This window comes from Cavia porcellus, unplaced genomic scaffold, assembly GCF_034190915.1.
Source record: "Cavia porcellus strain 051 isolate PalLab524CR breed Dunkin Hartley unplaced genomic scaffold, mCavPor4.1 scaffold_23, whole genome shotgun sequence".
Lineage (NCBI taxonomy): Eukaryota > Metazoa > Chordata > Mammalia > Rodentia > Caviidae > Cavia > Cavia porcellus.
The window spans coordinates 54668577-54686639 of NW_026947506.1; the positions used below are offsets into that span (position 1 = coordinate 54668577).

Here is an 18063-nt window from a genome sequence, read left to right on the forward strand (position 1 = left end):
GAGCTAACAGCTTTATTTTGGGCCTTTGATTCTTTTGGCTCCAAACTCTTTGAGGAAGTGCCAGTCTCTTCACAGTGGTTGCACTGTTTACATTCTCACCAGCAATGTGCAAAGGCCAAGTTCTCTGCCTTCTTACCAACACTTGCTTCCAGCGAGTTTTTTCTTCTAATTAAAAAAAGTTTCATGGTGGCCACCCTGAGAGACACAGAGTGGCGTCTCCTGGCAGTTTGCATGCCTCGTGGTGTGGAGCATCTTTTCGTGTGGTTGTTGGCCATTTGATGTCTTCTTTGGAGAACTTGCTTGTTTTTAGAATTGGCTTTTTGGGTTTTTTTTTTTTTTGATTCTCTTATAACAGCTGCTTAGAAACATGCACTGCGAATCTTTTATCCCACTCCATGTGTGTCTTTTCGCTTTCTTGGTAGTCGTGGGGTGTTCCAAAGTTTTGTTTACCTAGTTTTCTTTTGTTTCTATGCTTTTTGTGTCATATATAAGAAATCATTGCCAAATTCAGTACCATGAAGATGTCCACCGCTGCTTTATTCTTATAATTTTAACTTTTAAATGTGTCTTTGATTTAGAGTTAAGCTTTCTTTCTTTCTTTTATTTTTAGAGTTAAGCTTTCCATATGGGTAAAATTGGGGTCCACCTGTATTCTTTTGCACGTAGACAGTCAGCCTTCCCAGCATCACATGTTGGAAAGACTGACCTGTCCTTTCTCCCCTTGAATGGTCTTGCTTCTACATACGTGAGAGTGTATTTCTGGGCTCCCTGTCACATGTGCACATGTGTGCATGTGTGAGGAAGTGCTATGCTGAGCATCAAATGCAGAACGCCAGGCAAACACTCGGCCATTAAGCCACACCCCAGCCCTTTATGTCCAGTGGCATGAGGTATGTTCACATTGTCACCACCAGACAAGCTTTCAGCTGTATCCTGTCTGTCCATTGTGTCTTCTTACACCAGTACCGTATTGTCCCCCCACCCGTACGACTTTGCTTTGTAGCTTTGCAGCAAGTCTTGAAATCGGGGTTTACGAGGACTTCAACTTTGTTCTTTTTTTCCAAGATTATTTTGGTCATTTGGTGTCCCTTGGGATGCTGTATAGCTTTTTGGGATAGGTTTCTCTATTTCTGGGGTGGGGTGAACCATTGGGTATTTGGTAGATTTCTTTGAGAAATACCATGCTTTTATACTTAATCTATTTGTGTCTTTGTATTTAAAGTGGGTTTCTTGTAGACCGCAGAGAGTTAGATTTTTTTAATCCAAGGCAGTCTGTCTTTTAAATTAGATTCGTTGACATTTAGTTACTGATATAGTTGGGTTCATAGCCACCATATTTGTTGTTATTTTCTATTTTTCTTTTTTGGGCTTTACTTTTCTGCCTTCTGTGATTTAACTGAGGATTTTGTATGGTTTCCTTTTGTCTGCTCTCTCGGAGTATGGATAATCCTCCTCCTCCCTTTCTCCGCCTCCTCCTCTTCCTCTTCCTCTTCCTCTTCCTTCCCCTCTCCCCCCTTGTCCTCCTCTCCAGGGCTGCCCCAGTTTGATGTACATTTACCACTAATCCAACTGCCTCTCCACACCAGCTGCTTCCCCGAGAGCCGAGCAGTGCAAGGACCATATGTCCCCGTCCCTCGCTCCTCCCGTCCCTCTGCCTCCCACTGCTCCTCTCCCGCGTCCACGGGCCACAGTCCTCACATAAACTGGTGGAGTATTCTGAAGGAGCTGTTATCTGTGAACTCAACTAAGAATAAGAAAAAAAGATTTCACATCTTCCTTGCTTACTCCTTCTCTCCCTTTTTCTATGATGACCTGAGTTTCCAATCCATGTCACTGTGTTTGCAGAAGAATGTCTTCTGCCATTTTGGCCAAGCCAAGCGTGGTATCAGTTTCCTCGATTTTTGCCAGGTGACATCATTATTTCTGCTTTATTCTTGAGTGGTAATTCCTCTGGTGATGGAATCCCAGCCTGGTGGTTCTTTCAACACTTTGGCTATTTTATACCATGGTCCTTGTTTGCAAGCTTTCTCAAGATGAGATCTTATCTTTGACCACAAGTAAGTAATATGCTTTTTATTAGTGGCTTTTTCAGAGACCTCCTTCTTTGCCTTTGATTTCTGAATATGATAGTCCTGGGTGTAGATTTTTGGGTACTTTATTATATCTGGGATTCTCTGAACTTCTTAGATCTGTGCTGTGGTATATGTCTTTAATTTTGGAAAGGACTTGGTTGTTATTCAAATATTTCTTCTATTTCTTTCCTCCTTTTTTTTTTCATTGGTACCAGGGATCAAACTCACGACCGCACACTTGCAAGGTGGGCGCTTATGCTGCTGAGCTAAATCCCCAGCCTTCTTTCCTCCTCTTTGTGCCCTCCTTCCAGTATTCCCATTACAGGTAATTTTTGTAATTTTTTTTTTGTCTTTTTCATTTTTATCGGTACCGGGGATCGAACTCACGACTGCCTGCTTGCAAGGCAAGCGCTTATGCCGCTGAGCTAAATCCCCAGCCCCGATTTTTGTAATTTTAAAAGTTCTTAGATAATTTGGTTGCTTCTATTCTTTCTTCTCTTTGCATTTCTGTTTCTATTTCTACTTTGAAAGCTCCGCTGATGTTTCTCCTTCAGTGTGTGGTGGTCATCAAAGACAGTCTGTTCTCGATTTCCAGGTTTCCTGTTTATTCTTTCTTAGCATTTACATGTCTCTGCTGCATTCCTCCTCTGTTCTTGCACATTGTTCTGGTTTTTTTTCATTAAAGACCTTCACGTATTAATCACTAATCACAGTTGTTTCAAATTCTCAGTCCGATGCTTCCAGTGTATCTGCCACATCTATAGTTCCGGTATTTGCTCTGTATTCTAAGACTACTTTTTGTCTTTTTGTATGCCTTGTAGCTTTCTGTTGGATGTGATATACGAGGTGAAAAGAATTGACAAACAAGCCATCAGAAGTAGTGGTAGCTGGGGGGTAGAGAGAAAGTGTGCTAAGGTCCTGTGGTCACTCTTAGTGTCTGCGGTCCATGGTCAGTGTCAGTGTGTTAACAGGCTCATGCTGTGAGGCTGTGGCTTCTTACATTTCTCTTTCCCCTTCTGTGGACAACTAGGAGGGACTGGGGTTGGGTATTTTCCTTCTCCTTGGTGTACAGGTTCTGATGAATGAGCATCTCTTGAGGCTGTCTTTGTTTAGAAGAGCAGAGTGCTCTGGTGTGTAGCAGTACCTTGGTTCACAAACTTTTTTCCACAGTTCTGGGCTCAAACCTAATTGGACAAGAACTAAGTCAAATTTCTCCATAACGTACTTAATCATTGGATTTTATTGGTTTGTGACCAAATTTTATTTTGGTTTGCATCCAAAATCATGGAAAGAACAAAGTATGTGAACTGAATTACCACTGGGTTTAAAGACAAATATCACATTTTCTTTATCCAATCATTCAATAAACATAGGAGTTCTACTCTGCCATAAAAAGGGATAAACTTGACTCTTTTGAAGGAAAGTGGATGCACCTTGAGACCATAACGTTAAGAGAAATAAATCAAATACCCAGGCTTCAGTATCGCAGGGCTTCCTTCACGTGAGAAACCCAAAGGATAAGTAATTTCAACAGCAGCATAAAGGATAGATAATAGGAAGGAGGGACAGACCTTTGGAAAATGGAAGAGACATAGAGCTGGAGGGAGGGGAACCTAGAGGTGGATGGGATGGGGAGGAGGGAGAGGGAATGCAGACCGTGAGGGGCCCCCACCAGCGCCCCAGCCGGGGTGATTGTCCTGTACTGCGGATGTGTGCTCCAAAAAACCCAAACAAGGATCACCTCCCACCCTCTCTGCCAGAGCCCTGGGTTCCCCCCTGTGGGGCCCTGGAGGTGGCCTTGCATGTGGACACACCCCATCAGGCCAGCTCAGTGCCCTGGTGTCTCACAGTGACCTCGTCAGCCCTGCCTGCAGCAGTCGTGCCCTGGAGTTCAGAGTTTCAGCCTGTGCTGCTCCTGGGGGCCCGTGTGCCCTGTATTTGCCATCTCCCCATTCCGGGTGCAGGTTCCTGTAACCCTGGATCTTTGCTGGCCCCAGGAGCGTTGTGAGTCAGGAGCGCAGCTGCCAGGCTCCTCAGCACCTGGAGGTGCGGCTCTGCTCTCGCTCCACAGAAGACTGCAGAGCTGGAGAGAAATGGGGGCTGGTGGTTGGCACCTGCTGTCCCAACATGCGACAGGATGGGGGTGTCACTGATCCCACCATGCAGGTGGCCTCGGGGTGCAAGTCTTGGGGTCCCTCAATCTTCCAGATGCAAACACTGGCTCCTATGCCACTGGACCCAGGCCTCTGTCCTCTGTGCTCTGTGTCCGAGTGGGACAGAGAATACAGGACCCAGTAGGGTAGACGTGATGAGTGTATAATGGACTCCAACACCTCTTCCCCTCCCCCTCTGGGGACACCGCCCTGCATACTGCTGTCCCCAGCCCATGGCACTTTGGGCCTGGTGCAGAGCAGCCGAGGGCCTCGGCCTCAGGCTCCCACTGCTGTGCATGGCTCACGCTTCATCCTGTTGCTGCCCTGTGCCACGGCCGGGATCAGAACCATACCCCTGGGAGCCGGGAGGAGAAAGGCGCAGTAGCCAAGATCCAGGGCTGGCGGGGTGAGTGTGGACACAGGGTCTCGAGGAGAATCCTGGTGTAAGCCACTGTGGCCCTGCTGCTACTGCACACCCTGCTTGGCTTTGTTGGTGGCCGTGTCCCTGTTCCCTGGCCCCATCTCCACTCTGTTCCTCCTGTCCTGCTGTGAGGATGGACAGAAACCTCCAGTGTGAGGGCTGGGGACAAAGCTCAGTGGCACAAACACCTGCCTGGCAAGCACAAAGTCCTGAGTTCAATTCTGGGTACTGAAAAAAAAAAAACTTCTAATGTCACTCGCATCACTGTGGGGACAGAGTGGTCCCCCCGGAGGAGAGGTGGAACCTGGGGTTTTGTTCCTGAGAGACTGAAGCAGGTACTGGTACTAGAAGCCCCAGAGCTGCTGTCCTGGGATGCTCGAGGGGCCAGCTATGGCCGGGAGGGGTGTCAGGTCCCACATGTGGGCATCATGCTGTGGAGCCCTCGGTGCCGTGGATGTGGGCTCACACCATGCTGTTCCTGCATCCTGTGCCCAGGCAGCCGTGGGCCTGCACAGCCGCTGGGTTGCTGGGGCTTCCCGGGTTCAGGGGCCTGGGAGGGTCCCTCTGTCACTGTCCACGAGAGCCTCTGATGTCTCACGGTGGTGTCGGGAGTGTAAGGACAGCCCTGTCTCTGTGGTGACACTGGTCACTCAGTGTGGGGACACAAGCGTGCAGAAAGGGATGCAGGCAGCAGGTCTGGGGTTTGTGACATGAAGCACAGGACACCTGCACTGCCTGCTCACGGGCGGTGGGACCCCCAGGTCAGCCCTGCCCTGGTGAGAGGGTGGAGGGAAGAGGAGCCTTTGTCTTTGACCTGTCCCCAGACCCCAGGGCAGCAGCTGTGACCTCAGGTGGACAGACAGACAGATGGTGTGGCCCTGACGTGATCTGGGTTCCTCGGGTCACACAGGACTTTGATCGGGGTGGTCAGTGTTCAGTTCTGAGAAGGTCCAGGCTCATGGACACATATCCAAACAAAGGTTCTGCGTCCTGGGAGGAGAGGGGTGGCTGTACCACACGCGCTCCTGGGCCGCCCGTGGCACAGGCGGACAAGCTAAAGGCCCTGGGAAGTCCTGCGGTGTGAAGGGAAGGGCAGGGATGCCACGTCACCAACGGTCCCCTGGCTCTTTGCCCAGAAAACCCCTCTGGTACCTACCATCTGTTGGTACTGGGGGAATGTAATTTCTCTACTACATGCAGACGTGGGGGCCGGCACTGTTGTGGCTGAGTCCTGCCCCCCTAAACCTGCACGTGGAACCCTGAGCCTCACTATTTCACAACCCTATTTGGGGCAAGTGTGGTTACAGAGTTAGTCAGGCGAGGCCATATTAGTGTCATCCAAAAAAGGGAAGCCAGACTGCGAATGCACCGGGGACCCTGTGTGACAGTCACAGAGGATGTGGTGCGGCACTGCATGCAGAGGGGGGAATGCAAGTTGGAGTGTTTTTCCCCCAGTACTGGGGATGGAGCCCAAGGCCACTGAGGCTCTTTATTTTTTAATTTGAGACAGGGTTTTGCTAAGTTGACCCAGCTGGGCTAGAACTTGGGATCTTCCTGCCTCAGCCTCCTAGAGTTCTAGTATTACAAATGTCCTCACCACATCCAGCTGGAGGGTTGTTTCCAAAGGGAAATGCTGCCGCCCTGCCTGGCCTTGGGGAGCTTGTGTGGACTGGCATGAAGTGTAAAAGGGGAGAACAAAACGGGAGCTCGTTCTCCGAAGTGGAGGCAGCTGAGACCCACATACTAAAGCAAGCCGCTCTCAGGCGCGGGGCGCAGAGCTGTGAGGGAAGGTCTGGGCTCTGCAGGGAGCCCTGCTGCCCTGCGGGGTGGGGAGTGACACAGCACAGCAGCCTCCCGTGGGGTCGCCCTGCCAGCCCCTCCTGCTCCCAGCATGGCACGGGCTCCCCTGAAATGTGCTTGTCATCTCTGTGACCCCAGACCCAGGAAGGCTGGGACGTTAAACCCGCAGGCCGGGGATAGAGCTTGGAGGAAGCCGGAGGTGCACAGCAGAGGAAGAGCCACGAGGGCCCTGAATGTGTCCGCACAGACCCTCAGGTTGGGAATGTGACAGTGACGTCACCGTGGTCCTCAGCTCCCGGGCTTGGACACATGAGTCACAGTGGCAGGGCTGGGGATACAGCTCAGTGGCACAGCGCCTGCCTGGCAAGCACAAGTCCTGAGTTCAAGTTCCGGTACCAAAAAAAAGTAGCAGAGGCTCAATGCATCTGTGATGAGTGTGGGTTGTGCTTTTGTGTATTGAAAACAGAAAAACAGAGGGAAAGACCCTACATGGTACAGCCCTTGGTTTCATGCAGAAGTTTGTTTCCAGCAGATTGCTTGGGTCTGTGTGAAGATCTAGAAGGTCACGCACTGTCACCTAGCTACTCTGGAGGCTGAGGCAGGAGGATTGCATGAGCCTAGGAGTTCCAGGATGGCCTGGGGGAGACAATAGCAAGACCTCATCTCTAAATAAACACAGAAATACAGCAGATGTGCTGGTGTGCATCTGTAACCCCGGTGCTATGGGAGGCTGAGGCAGGAAGGTTGTGAGTTCAATCCAAGCCTGGGCCACTTAGTGACTTAGCGAGACCCTGTCTCAAAATAAAAAGAGCTGGGGATGTACCTAGTGTGTAGCTTTGGGTCTAATTCCCAGTACTGCAATAATATAATAATAACCATTATTATTATTAAAATACAGCAAGGCTTCTTTTCTTTCACTTCCTGCAGAGCTCATTGTAATCAGAGCTAGGAAAGCTTTTTTTTTAAAGCCAGAACACAGACAAATAGCAGCGTGCTTAGGTTTTAAGAAAAAGCTCCTTTTTCCTCAACCCGGGCTGAGCAGCAGAGAAGACAGGCGGCCCTCAGCTGTCCCAGGATAGCCGCACAGCAATGCACAGCAGAAAATGAACCCAGTGTCCACTCAACCTAATCTAAAAAGCAGCTGAGGGCCCGGGGGTGGGGGGCCGTGCTCGTGCCATGGGGAGAGCCCTGGTCCTTGCACAGAACCCAGCATGGGAAATACGTGTGTACACGGCAGTTGGGGGTGGAGTCCTTGCTTTCTCTCAAGGGTCCTGGGCATCCATGAGCCCTGGACAGGCCAGTTGCCTTTCTGAGGACGGGCAGGGTCCCCAGCTAGGCCCTGGGTTCCACGTCCCCCAGCAAGCAGAGGTGCCGTGGGGAGACCAAAGCTGTTAGGTTGGATTGTGCAGATGATGAGAGCCACCTTGGCCAGAGCTGGGAGAGTCCCGGATGAGGCTCCAGAGAGGACAGAAAAGCCGAGTTCCCACAGAGGAAGCAGCCCCACGGGCACGGCCCAGGGCAGCAAGAGGGGCAGTGAGCGCACCTAGCCCAGCTCCCCCAGGGCCATGGTGCCCTGGGTACTGGCACGGGCTTCCTGCTACATGACCGTCGTCTCTCTGGGGTGGCCTTGGAGGGAGAGGAGGGGCCGCCAGTGTCCCCTCACCCACGAAGTCCCCAGCTGTGGGTGCAGGGTGTGGATGAGGATCTCCAGAACCCTGTCTTCACCGGGTGTCCCCGCCGACTGCTGCAGTCCCAGGCCAATCCAGAGCCCGATTCACTCAGGTGCAGCCTGAGAGGCCGCGCCCAGTGAAGCCCTGTGCTTCGTCACGGAAAGTTTGAGGGACGGCCAGACAGTGGGAGCCCCAGACGGCCAGAGATGGGACTTTCAGCGCGGCTCCTTTGGGGGTCACTCTCTGATGGCAGAAGCCGCCTGCTGTGGGGTGATTCTGTCCCCCTGCTCCTCCATGCCCCCTGGCTGGCTGTCCCTCCCTCCTGGGCACCTGTCCCACTTCTGTGTGGAACTGAGTGCTCCCTGCATTCTCAGGCCACTGCCCTGGCCCTGCAGTCCCTGCCACAGATGGAACAGTGTCCCAGGGCCTCCGCAGAGCAGGAGCTCAGAGGACTTCATTGTCGTTGGCTTCATCTGATCCCTAAACCCCGGCGCAGGCTGGTGCCTGGGGTCCTCCTGATCTAAAGCAATCACTCTCCCCCAGCTTCAGTGGCATTGTGCCCTGGACCCTTGGGCATTCTCCTCCTTGGGTTCCTCCCACCCTCAGGTCATTTGTATTCAGGTCACTTTTGACTCCTGTACACCAGACCACCACCGGGCTCTGTGGTGGGCATGCTTGCAGGGGAGGAGCAGAAGCAGGTGAATGCATAACTGAATTAGAGCAGAGAAATGGACCTGAGGCCATGAGGGACAGAGCTCCTTTAGAGACCCCACTGTTTGCATGGGGTCTTGATGGAGGCACAGGAGTTGGCCTGTGGTGACAGGGACTGGCCGTGACTGTGAATTCTGGTGGGCAGGAGCTGTGAGCCCTGACAGGATGATGCTGGCACAGGTTCGCCTGTTCTTGGAGACCTTGGAGGTGTCAGGCCTGCACGACCTGTGCTGAACATGCACAGGCCTTTTTCACAGGCGAGGTGGGCAGGTGTCTCCCTGCTGAGGATGCCCCCCCATTGGGCACCGCCAGCCTGGGAGGTCATGTAGGCCACTGTGTGACCTTCTCCCGAGGGTCAACCTTCATGGAGGTTTGGGTCAGGGCTCCAATGCCAGCTGAGGGAGGAGGGTGCCAGGAGGGAGTGCAGGGGCGCGGAGGTTGCCATGAGGCTGGGAGAGCCGTCACCCTACGTCCCCCAGAGCTGACAGATAGGTGTTGAAGTCACACTCAGATGAAGCATTGGCCCTCACCATCCTCTCAGGTCTCAAACCAGTGGTCCTTCCTGGGTTTCTCGGCCTGAAGGGATTCAGAAAAAATCCACCAGCAAGCGTAGCCCCTACCCACAGCGACCCCTGTGAGGAAGACCCTTCCCATTCACCATCAGCTTCAGGAAGCAAAGATGGACCAGACGATGTGGCACCTAGTTATCCCATCACTCTCGGGAGGCTGAGGCAGGAGGATCCCAAATCTTGGAAAAAAATTGTCTCAAAAGAAAAATTACAAAGGGTTGGGGCTATAACTCAGCACAAAGGCCCTGAGTCCAATCTTTAGTACTATGAGGATTGGGGGTCAAAGCCAGCTGGGGAGCTGCTGAGTGTTCGCTCACTGGTCAGCATGACCCCTACCCAGCTGGACATGATTATTTTTCTGAGAAATCGAGTAGTACGTTTCTACAGGAATTCATCTCAGAATTGTAGTAAAGAAGTAAAGAGCATTTCTTGTCTCAGATGCTCTCCTGTCTGGGTACCTCCCTGAACACTAGGGTGGAGAGGCTGTGCCTTCTGGGGGTGCAGCCACAGAGGTCAGGGGGCCCTGGTCCCCTGGTTGCAGCTGCCTGGCCTTGGCCCTCTGCAGGGTGTCGTCAAGACTGTGGGCCTTGTCTAGGGCTCCTCCGTGGCCTGTGTCATTTAACCCACACTTCCTAGCTCACGCCCAGCCTGAGGGTGAGTGGGCTCCCCGCCTCTGTGTGACCTGAGGACAGCGGGGGGGGGGGGGCATGCAGGGGGCCCCTCCCTCTAGCTCTGCAGCTGAGTGATGTGAGCCTGTCCCTCCCCAACACCATCCGTAGCCTCCTGTCCAGTTGCAACAAATTCCATCTGCTTGTGCTCTGGACCCAGGCAGCTCCCTGGGCGTGGGGGCCTCGCTGGGTCTGTGGACTTGGCATGAGCACCCCGGGTGGCCCGAGTCCAGCTGAGCCCAGGATGTGGGACCCATGGTTGAGGGGGGCTAGAGAGGGCCAGGCCTCTGAGTGCCTACAGGAAATTAACCAGCTCTCCCCTTTCTCTGCCCCCCAATTTCCCGCCTAGGGGGGCTTTCTCTGTGGTCCGCCGCTGTGTCAAGCTCTGCACCGGCCATGAATACGCTGCCAAGATCATCAACACCAAGAAGCTATCAGCCAGAGGTAGGTGCGCCTGTCCCGTGGGCAGGACCGGGCGGGGCAGGGTGTGGTGAGGGGCCTGGGGATCCCACCCAGCCTCTCCGTCCCAGGTCTGTGACTGTCCGACTGTCCATCCCTGTACTGGGCACTCTTAGAGAGCACCGTGCTGTCACAGGCTCTGGCCCAGGGAGGAGCCACTGCTTCAGCCTCGGGGGGAAGAGGGCTGCTGCAGTGCCTGCCAGCTGTCTTGGCACTGAAGCCGACCCGAGCCCTCTGGGCGTGAACCCCAGGCCTTCACACTGAGCTGCACCCCCAACCCTTTTTTAAAACTCTTGATTCCCTTGGTAGCTTGCATTACAGGTGTGTGCTACCTTGCCAGTTTGGCATATAACTGAGTCCTATTTTTGCTAGAGGTTGAAGCTGAGACATCCTTTTTTTTCCATTTTCATTTTTATTTTGAGACAGGGTCTTGCTAAGTCATTGAGTTGCCCAGGTGAACTTCAAATTGCAGTCCTCCTGTCTCAGCGTCCCAGAGTGCTGGGGGCACAGGCTTGCACCACCACAGCCAGTGTAATGGAGTCTTCTAAGCAGGGGTTGGCCCATGCAGCTGACCTCAGAGGGGGAGGATCAGACCTGGGCCTGGCGTGGTGCTGTGCCAGTTGGCTGTAGTGGGGAACAGACACGTCCCTGCTCCTTTGAGGGTGTGTCCTGACCTGCAAGAGCGACAACAGACAGAGCCAGATGTCGGTCTCCAGCATGCTCCCTGGTGCCTGGGCGCAGGTCTGAGAGTGGGGCCAAGGCCCCCGTCTCCTTGTCCCCAAAGTTCAGAGTGGCAGGAGCAGGACACTGATCAGGCAGCCACCTCAGTGAGACATGCCTGTCTAGCCACCTCAGTGAGACATGCCAGGACTATCACCTCCCTGCCCTCCCAGGATGCAGCCAGCAGCTCTGATGAGCACCTGAACCCAGATGCAAGCAAACGGGGAATGGGGGGCTCTGGCCCCCAGATCCTAGCCATTAGATGCTTTGGAGACAGGGCCTACTGCCTACTGTCTGCAGGGTCTGGGGACCTTGATCAGGCAGCCAGGCCCACCCCGCGGGACCCAGAGAGCTGTATGTGCAGCTGTGCCAAGTCTTGGGGTGCTGTGAGTGTTTCCTCCTCTGGAAGCCAGGCTGGGGTGCTCCTGTCCCAGACTCATCTGTGTCTCGGGGCTGAGTGTGCCACGAGGGTGATGGAAGCAGGGAGGGTGGGGACAAGGACCTCAGATCCCAGGCACCAGTTCCTCACTGCGCTCCAGATGGGGTCACGCTTGTGTGTGTGTAGCTGTTTGTGTGTGCACAAGTGTGTGTGCATGTGGAATTGTGTGAATATGTGGAAATATCAGTGTGCACATGTCTGTGTGCCTGTGGTGCGTAGGATCTGTGTGCGTGTGGTGGGCTCTGTGTGCCCCAGCATGTGTACGTGTGTGTCTGTCCAGACTTGGTGCATCCCAGTGAGCTCTCAGCCCAGGATGGCATGGCTGGGATCTGGCGACCCCGTACCTCCCCCTTGGGATGACGCTTCAGGTGCCCAGGTGGGCGCAGAACCCAGAGAGCCCATGCACCAGGGCACCTCAGGATCAGAGGGGTGCCTGTCATCCGGAGCAGCAGGAAGAGCCTTTGGGGGCACTGCACACACAGCCTGGGGACTATAGGTAGGGATAGAACACAGATGGGGCACAGCTGTGTGTGCTTAGCCTCCCCTCTGCAGGGGCACTGTGCAGGGCTGTGGGGACCTGTGCCCCAGCGGGCAGCTCATGGGTGGCTTGGCAGTGTGTCGCAGGTGTGGGGGTAGGGTCTTCCCTGCTGTGGGCTGTGGGCAGGGCTGACATGACCTGCAAGGGTGGGGCCCTTCTTCCTGCACCCATGTCATCTGGTGGAAGGGGCGGCCTAGTGGCCCCTGTGGTCTGTATCTATCTGAGTGGATCCAAGTCTGTCTAGGTGAGGCCACTCAGCTTCGGGGATGCACTGCCCATCTGTGCCTGAGCTGTGTCTGTGCCCTGCACCCCCAGGCCACAGACCCTGCTCCTGATTTGGGGCCATGTGTGAACTCCTCTGGGACCCCCGTCTATCCCTTCACCTGGCTGTTTGCACCCTCCCTCATCAATCTGGGCTGCCCCGGTGGGTGACCGTGGCCCCTCTATCTTGGTATCAGGCGACCTTGGCCTTCAGTGACCTCAACCTGGCCCTGCCCATTGTGGCTTCTTCCCTCCCAGACCCAGGAAACCTGATGGGACACAGGCCACACTGTGGCAGGGACAGTGACATTGACATGCCCAAGCACTCGCTGGGCTGGAACCAGGTGTGTCCGTGCCCCTTGGAGGTTGGCACTGGTGGGGTCAAGGAGGGAACACACATTCCCAGGTTTTGGAGCTGCACTGCCAGGGCATGAGCCTCAGGTTCCTCCTGCCTGAGGTTCCCTCCTGCCCCAGGCAGTGGCTCTGAGCAGCTGTCTCATCCTACTGGTGGTCCCTGTGTGACTGCCAGCCAGGGACCCTGGCACAGCCTCAGGCTTTTGGCTCCGGAGACTCAAGCACAGAAGCCACCTTCTTGGTGGCTTTGCTTGGCTTCAGTGAGCCTGCCTCAGTCTCTTCTCCTGTGCTCTTAGGCTGCCTGTGGGGGATGGTGGTGACAGGGCTGGGTGGCCTGGAGGTCCCCAGGGGATGACATAGGACAGTCCCCTCCTGGCCTCCTTCAGCAGACAGGATCCTGTGTTACCATCCTCCCTGGTTTAAGGCCGTGTCCTGTGCCCTCTGTTGCTGGGCCACCTCCCCTCAGGGACCCAGGCTTCTCTGATCCCCAGACCTGTAGACTTCCCCGAGAGCCAGGTGGTGCCTCGCCTCTGTGCCCACCCTCGTAGCCCTGCTGAGAGGCCTTGGTGGGCTGCTCAGCCCCTGATGTGGCAAAGTGAGCATGAAATGCAGCCCACTTGGGGTGCACAGGCTGCCCTGGGTCCCTCCCCATACTGCCACCACCTTTCCTGGACAGATGGGACCTACACCCTGCTTCCGAGCACCCCAGTGTCTCCAGCCAGTTTTCCCAGGTCTCCCTGAGCCCCACATCACACTGGCCCAAGTTCCCTGCTTTCTTCTCCGTAATAGTGGGGTCAGGGCTTCTCTGTCAAGGCCTTCCCCGCAGCTACCCTACAAGTGAGGCCAAGGACAGGAGGGCAGGAGGGGACCCTGTAATTGTCTGCCCACCCTTCACGGAGCCCGGTGCAAACATGGGGGACCTGTCTTCCTCAAGGGTGTCCAGGACTGTGGGGTATGTGGTGTCCCCACACTGGCTGCATCCAGAGCCACCTAGGCCCAGGGGAGACACATAGGTCCTTTGAGGCCCAGCTGCAGGAAAGAGATGGACTGCAGTGCCACCCAGTCACACCGGCTATGCTGCACAGCAGCGATGGTTAAATTTTTAAAATTTAATAATTAAATAGAGGTTTGTGAGACATTCAAAGTCTGTGAATGTACTGAATAATCAGTGATTATTAAGCTGCCATTAACAAAAGCAGTTGGAAGAACAGTAACTGACTGGGGTAACGAGCTCATTAGGGGCAGGAGCTCTGCTATCACCTCCACCCTCTGTCTCAGGAGCGGCTGCTGAGGGGGGCTGGTTTCAGGCGAGTGGATGGATGCTGTGAGTACAGGTGTATGGGTGTCAGGCCCAGGCAGCCGGTGCAGAGGTGACCCCGGTTAGTGGCCACACACGGGGGCCCCAGGGATGGGGCGAGCTGAGCTAGGGGGTGAGGGGCCTCAGGTCTTAGCAAGCCAGGGTAGGCTGAAGTTTGGTGCTGGCTCACAGGAGTCACATGTGCCCCCACCAGCTGATGGGCACAGGTGGGCTGATCTCACAAGCAAGGAAACCAGGCTCTCCAAAGTGCCCCATCTCCAGTGGGCCCTCCCCAGGGGTGATAGGAGGAGCTGTCCTCATGGCACAAGCAGAGCAGAGCCTGTACCCCAAGAGGAAGAGGCAGGCAGGTGCGCCCTGCAGCTCAGCCCAAGACTGCCTGCGACCTCTGCGCTGCACCCTGGCTATGCCTTCTGTTGACCTTGCGACCTGCAGCCCAGATCAGCCCCTGCCCAAGGGGATAGAGTGCAGTGGCAGAATCCACGGAACTGGGTTAATAGGGACGGTGCCGCAGTGCTGGGCAGCTGAGCATGCGCAGGAAGCTGTGCCCGCCCTCTCGGGGACCCTTCTGGCCCCTCCTGGCCCCTCCTGGCTCTGTGCTTCCATCTTCCCGCTCCAGCCCCCACACTGACTGGCTAAGGGAACCGGTCAGGAGGAGCAGGATGGGGTCTCCCTCTGGGACCCTATCCTTCTGAAGCCTGGAACTGTGGTTCTGGAGTTCATGGGGTGGGTCTGGGGTGCCCTGCTGCAGCTGCACAGGGAGTTAGAGGGGAGGGGAGGGGAGGCTAGGCAAGGGCCCCAGGACCATCCTAAGGTAAAGAAGGGCATCAAAAGGGGGCCAGGTAGGGGCTGCCCATGTAGCAGCTCAGTTCAGTGAAAACACTGCGTGGGGTATGCTTATGCCAAAGGTTACTTCTAAATTTTGCCGCCTGAAATTCTGATTTGATGGGATGCTCCATGGTTTAGGCCGCAGGGGATGACAAGGTCATATGGAGGGTATGTTTTTACAACAGGTTCATAACTTAACCAGTGACATCGAAGTTTTTGGAAGGAGGCCCCAGAGGGAGCACAGAAGTGAGGATCAGCTGTGAGGGTCTGTGATGTCTGAGGAGAGGACCTCGAATTACTGCTCATTGGCTCTGGCCATTGGTGTGAACAGTCCCAAGCAGTGTGGGGGCCTGGGTGCAGCAGTGGGCTCGTGCCCCAGATGCGGATGTGTCCTGACTGGTCAGGAGCAGTGCCTGTCCCCCTCGGCTGTGGGCAGGGGCCCCTGAGCTGGCGGGAGTAGGACGAGGGACTGGCCCTGGTATCGAGGACCATCCATGGCACAGAGCCTTCCTGAGGGCCAGCTTGCTGGCCATTCCTAGTCACACAGCTTGGGGCTGAGGTGGGAAGGAGGCTGCACCCCCTCACCTGGTGGCCTCAGAGGACCCCATCCAGGCAGCCCAAACAGAGGGAGCTGGACTCCAGGCCTTCTGCCTCTGTCCTTTTAAAATGAGTGCGAGGTTGCCCCAGCACTGCCTGGCTTCTGAGGATTGCCGCTCCCCACCCTGGAGGGTCCTGACGACTTCCCCTGCTCACCCCATGAAGCGGGCTGCTGGGGGGAAGGCAGCTGGGTCCAGGCCATTGCCTGCTCCGTGGCTCTGTCCACACTACTCACAGGAAGGATTCTCAGGACTTTCTGGAAACACTGGAGTAAGGCTTTATTTGGACAAGACATGTAATGTATGCAGGACAAGCAGTACACCTCGGAGTTCCCGATTGAATCAACTCAGGACAGGGCAATGCTTATATAGCACCTGTGGCGCTGTGATTGGTCCATAGTGAAGCCTGCTGATTGGTCTAAATTCAGGCCTGTGATTGGTCCAAATTTGAGCCTACTGATTGGTCCAAATTTAGGCCTGTTGATTGGTCCAAATATGAACCTGTTGATTGGTCCAAATATGAACCTGCGTATGAACCTGTGTGTTCAATTTGATCTAAACTCAAGCCTTCTGATTTCAGCCAGTTTTAGTCTTACTGCTTGGTTCAAATTCAAGCCCACCTTGGGTCAAGGTGGACACTCTGGGAGCAGGTGTAGGGTCCAGGATGACTGAAGTTATGGTGACAGAGACAAGAGCTGTGGAAGTGACAGGACTAAAACCAGAGAATCACAAGGTGGGTTGGCTGTGTCCATCACAGCTTATTGGCATTTTGGGAGGTTTGGAGTGTCAGTAATGGGCCTGGCCCCTATAAGGACGATCTCCCTGCTACTGCTTCAGAGAAGTGAGGAAACCTCCTTTCAGGGTTGCCCAGCAAGCATCCAGGAAGCAGCCTGGTGGTGACAGGACTTGAGGCACACTGTCCTGGTTCCTCCACAGGGGGCTGAAGGGAAAGGCTGTCAGCCAAACCACACCCCCTCCTTTGTCACAGGAGAACTGGGAGACTTGGGGCTTCTGTCTCTTCAGGGTCTCCCATTTTCTCTCTGTTCCGTTACTGGGATAGAAAGGCTCACAGTGGCAGGCTTTAGGCTGAGATGGGCCCCTTGGTGACATCCAGGCACCGGTCCTGGGCAGAGTGGGAGAGCTGTTGGTTAGGTGTGTGGTGATGGTACAAGTTGGGGGCAGGAGTGTGGCCCTGGTGAGGCTCCTACATCCTTTTGCGTCTGGGTCCCTCTTCAGGATTAGGGCCATGACCTGTGAATCTTGCACCCAGTGAGCCATGGCCCAAGAATGTGTTCAGTCTGTACTGCGTGGGATCATGGCGCTGAGTCCCCTCCTGTCCCCAGAGGAAGCTGAGGTGCCGTCTGAAGAGGTGGCTATGGGGGCCTGTGAAATGGAGGCCCTATCCCAGGTGTAGACTGGCGGGAGAGAGGAGCGAGCTGCGGCAGGCTCCCCTGCCTTACCCTGTGCACGGAGAACGATTGTCCCCACCTGACATTGGCAGAACTGAGGCCTAAATGGCCTCATACTGAGGGGGTGGGAGAGAGCCACATTGAGACCCACATTGGCAGATGAGCCTCGTGGCCGTCACCACTCCCAAGTGGCCTGAGGGCTGCTCCCAATGGGCTGGAGCTGCAGACGGGGGCTACATTTGATCCACCTGGGTAATCACAGCGCTGCTCCAGCACCTGGTCCCTGGAGAGGAGAGTGTCTTATCCGTGGAGGGGACCCCTTAGGTGGGAAAGGATGTGGCTGAGCCACTGGAGGCTCCATATAGGACTCAGCTTTAGCCCAAAGCCGTGGCCTCATGGCAGACGCCATGCTTGGCCAAGCATCGTAGGAGCTCTGGGCCACATCTCTGTCCGGAGGGTGGTGGGCAGCGGCATCAGCTGCCAGTGGCCCTACAAAGAAAAGCCAGAGGGGCACCCCACTTGTGGCCTCAGCATGATCATATGCGCCTGAGACCCGTGTGCTGGGTCACCCCCATGTGAGTACTATGCTAGACAGGGGTTGTCAGGTCCCTCGAGAGTCCCACACCCTCTCTTTGTCCCATTGAGGTTAGGGTTAGGGTTAGGGTTAGGGTTAGGGTTAAGGTTAGGGTTGCACATGGGCACCTCCTGCCTTGGAGGCAGGCTCCTGCTGTCAGGCTGATTGCTTCCCCAAGTTTGCTTCTTAAACAAAACACGCACTGGAAGCCCCCTCAAGGTCCCCTCTGTGCCTGCTCTGCTGTCAACAGCGCCCGGCCTCTGGAGGAGGCATAGGCTGACCACACATCCTCGGGGTCCTGTGCTGGCGCAGGGGGAGAAGAGTGTCTGTCCCTGCCGACTGCCATCCTCATCACCTCCACCATTGTCCCCAGACTTCCTGGCACCCTCAGAAAAGCCCTGAGGGAGGAGCATGGGGAGGTGGCCCCTGGTTTCCCCCAGACATCCAACCCCAACAGGGCCCAGCCTGCCTCACCTGGCCACCTTGCAGCTGTGTCCTGTCTGGAG

The 18063-nt window shown here is 55.1% G+C and overlaps 1 protein-coding gene across 16 annotated transcripts in view; it reads left to right on the top strand.

The window, feature by feature from the left end:
- Camk2b (calcium/calmodulin dependent protein kinase II beta) overlaps window positions 1–18063 on the top strand; it is a 72284-nt gene that overhangs the window by 17188 nt on the left and 37033 nt on the right. For all 16 annotated transcript variants that reach the window (XM_063234400.1, XM_063234404.1, XM_063234405.1 and 13 more), the window contains exon 2: window positions 10414–10508. In XM_063234400.1, the coding sequence (XP_063090470.1) occupies window positions 10414–10508 (95 nt within the window). The remainder of the gene's footprint in view (window positions 1–10413; window positions 10509–18063) is intronic.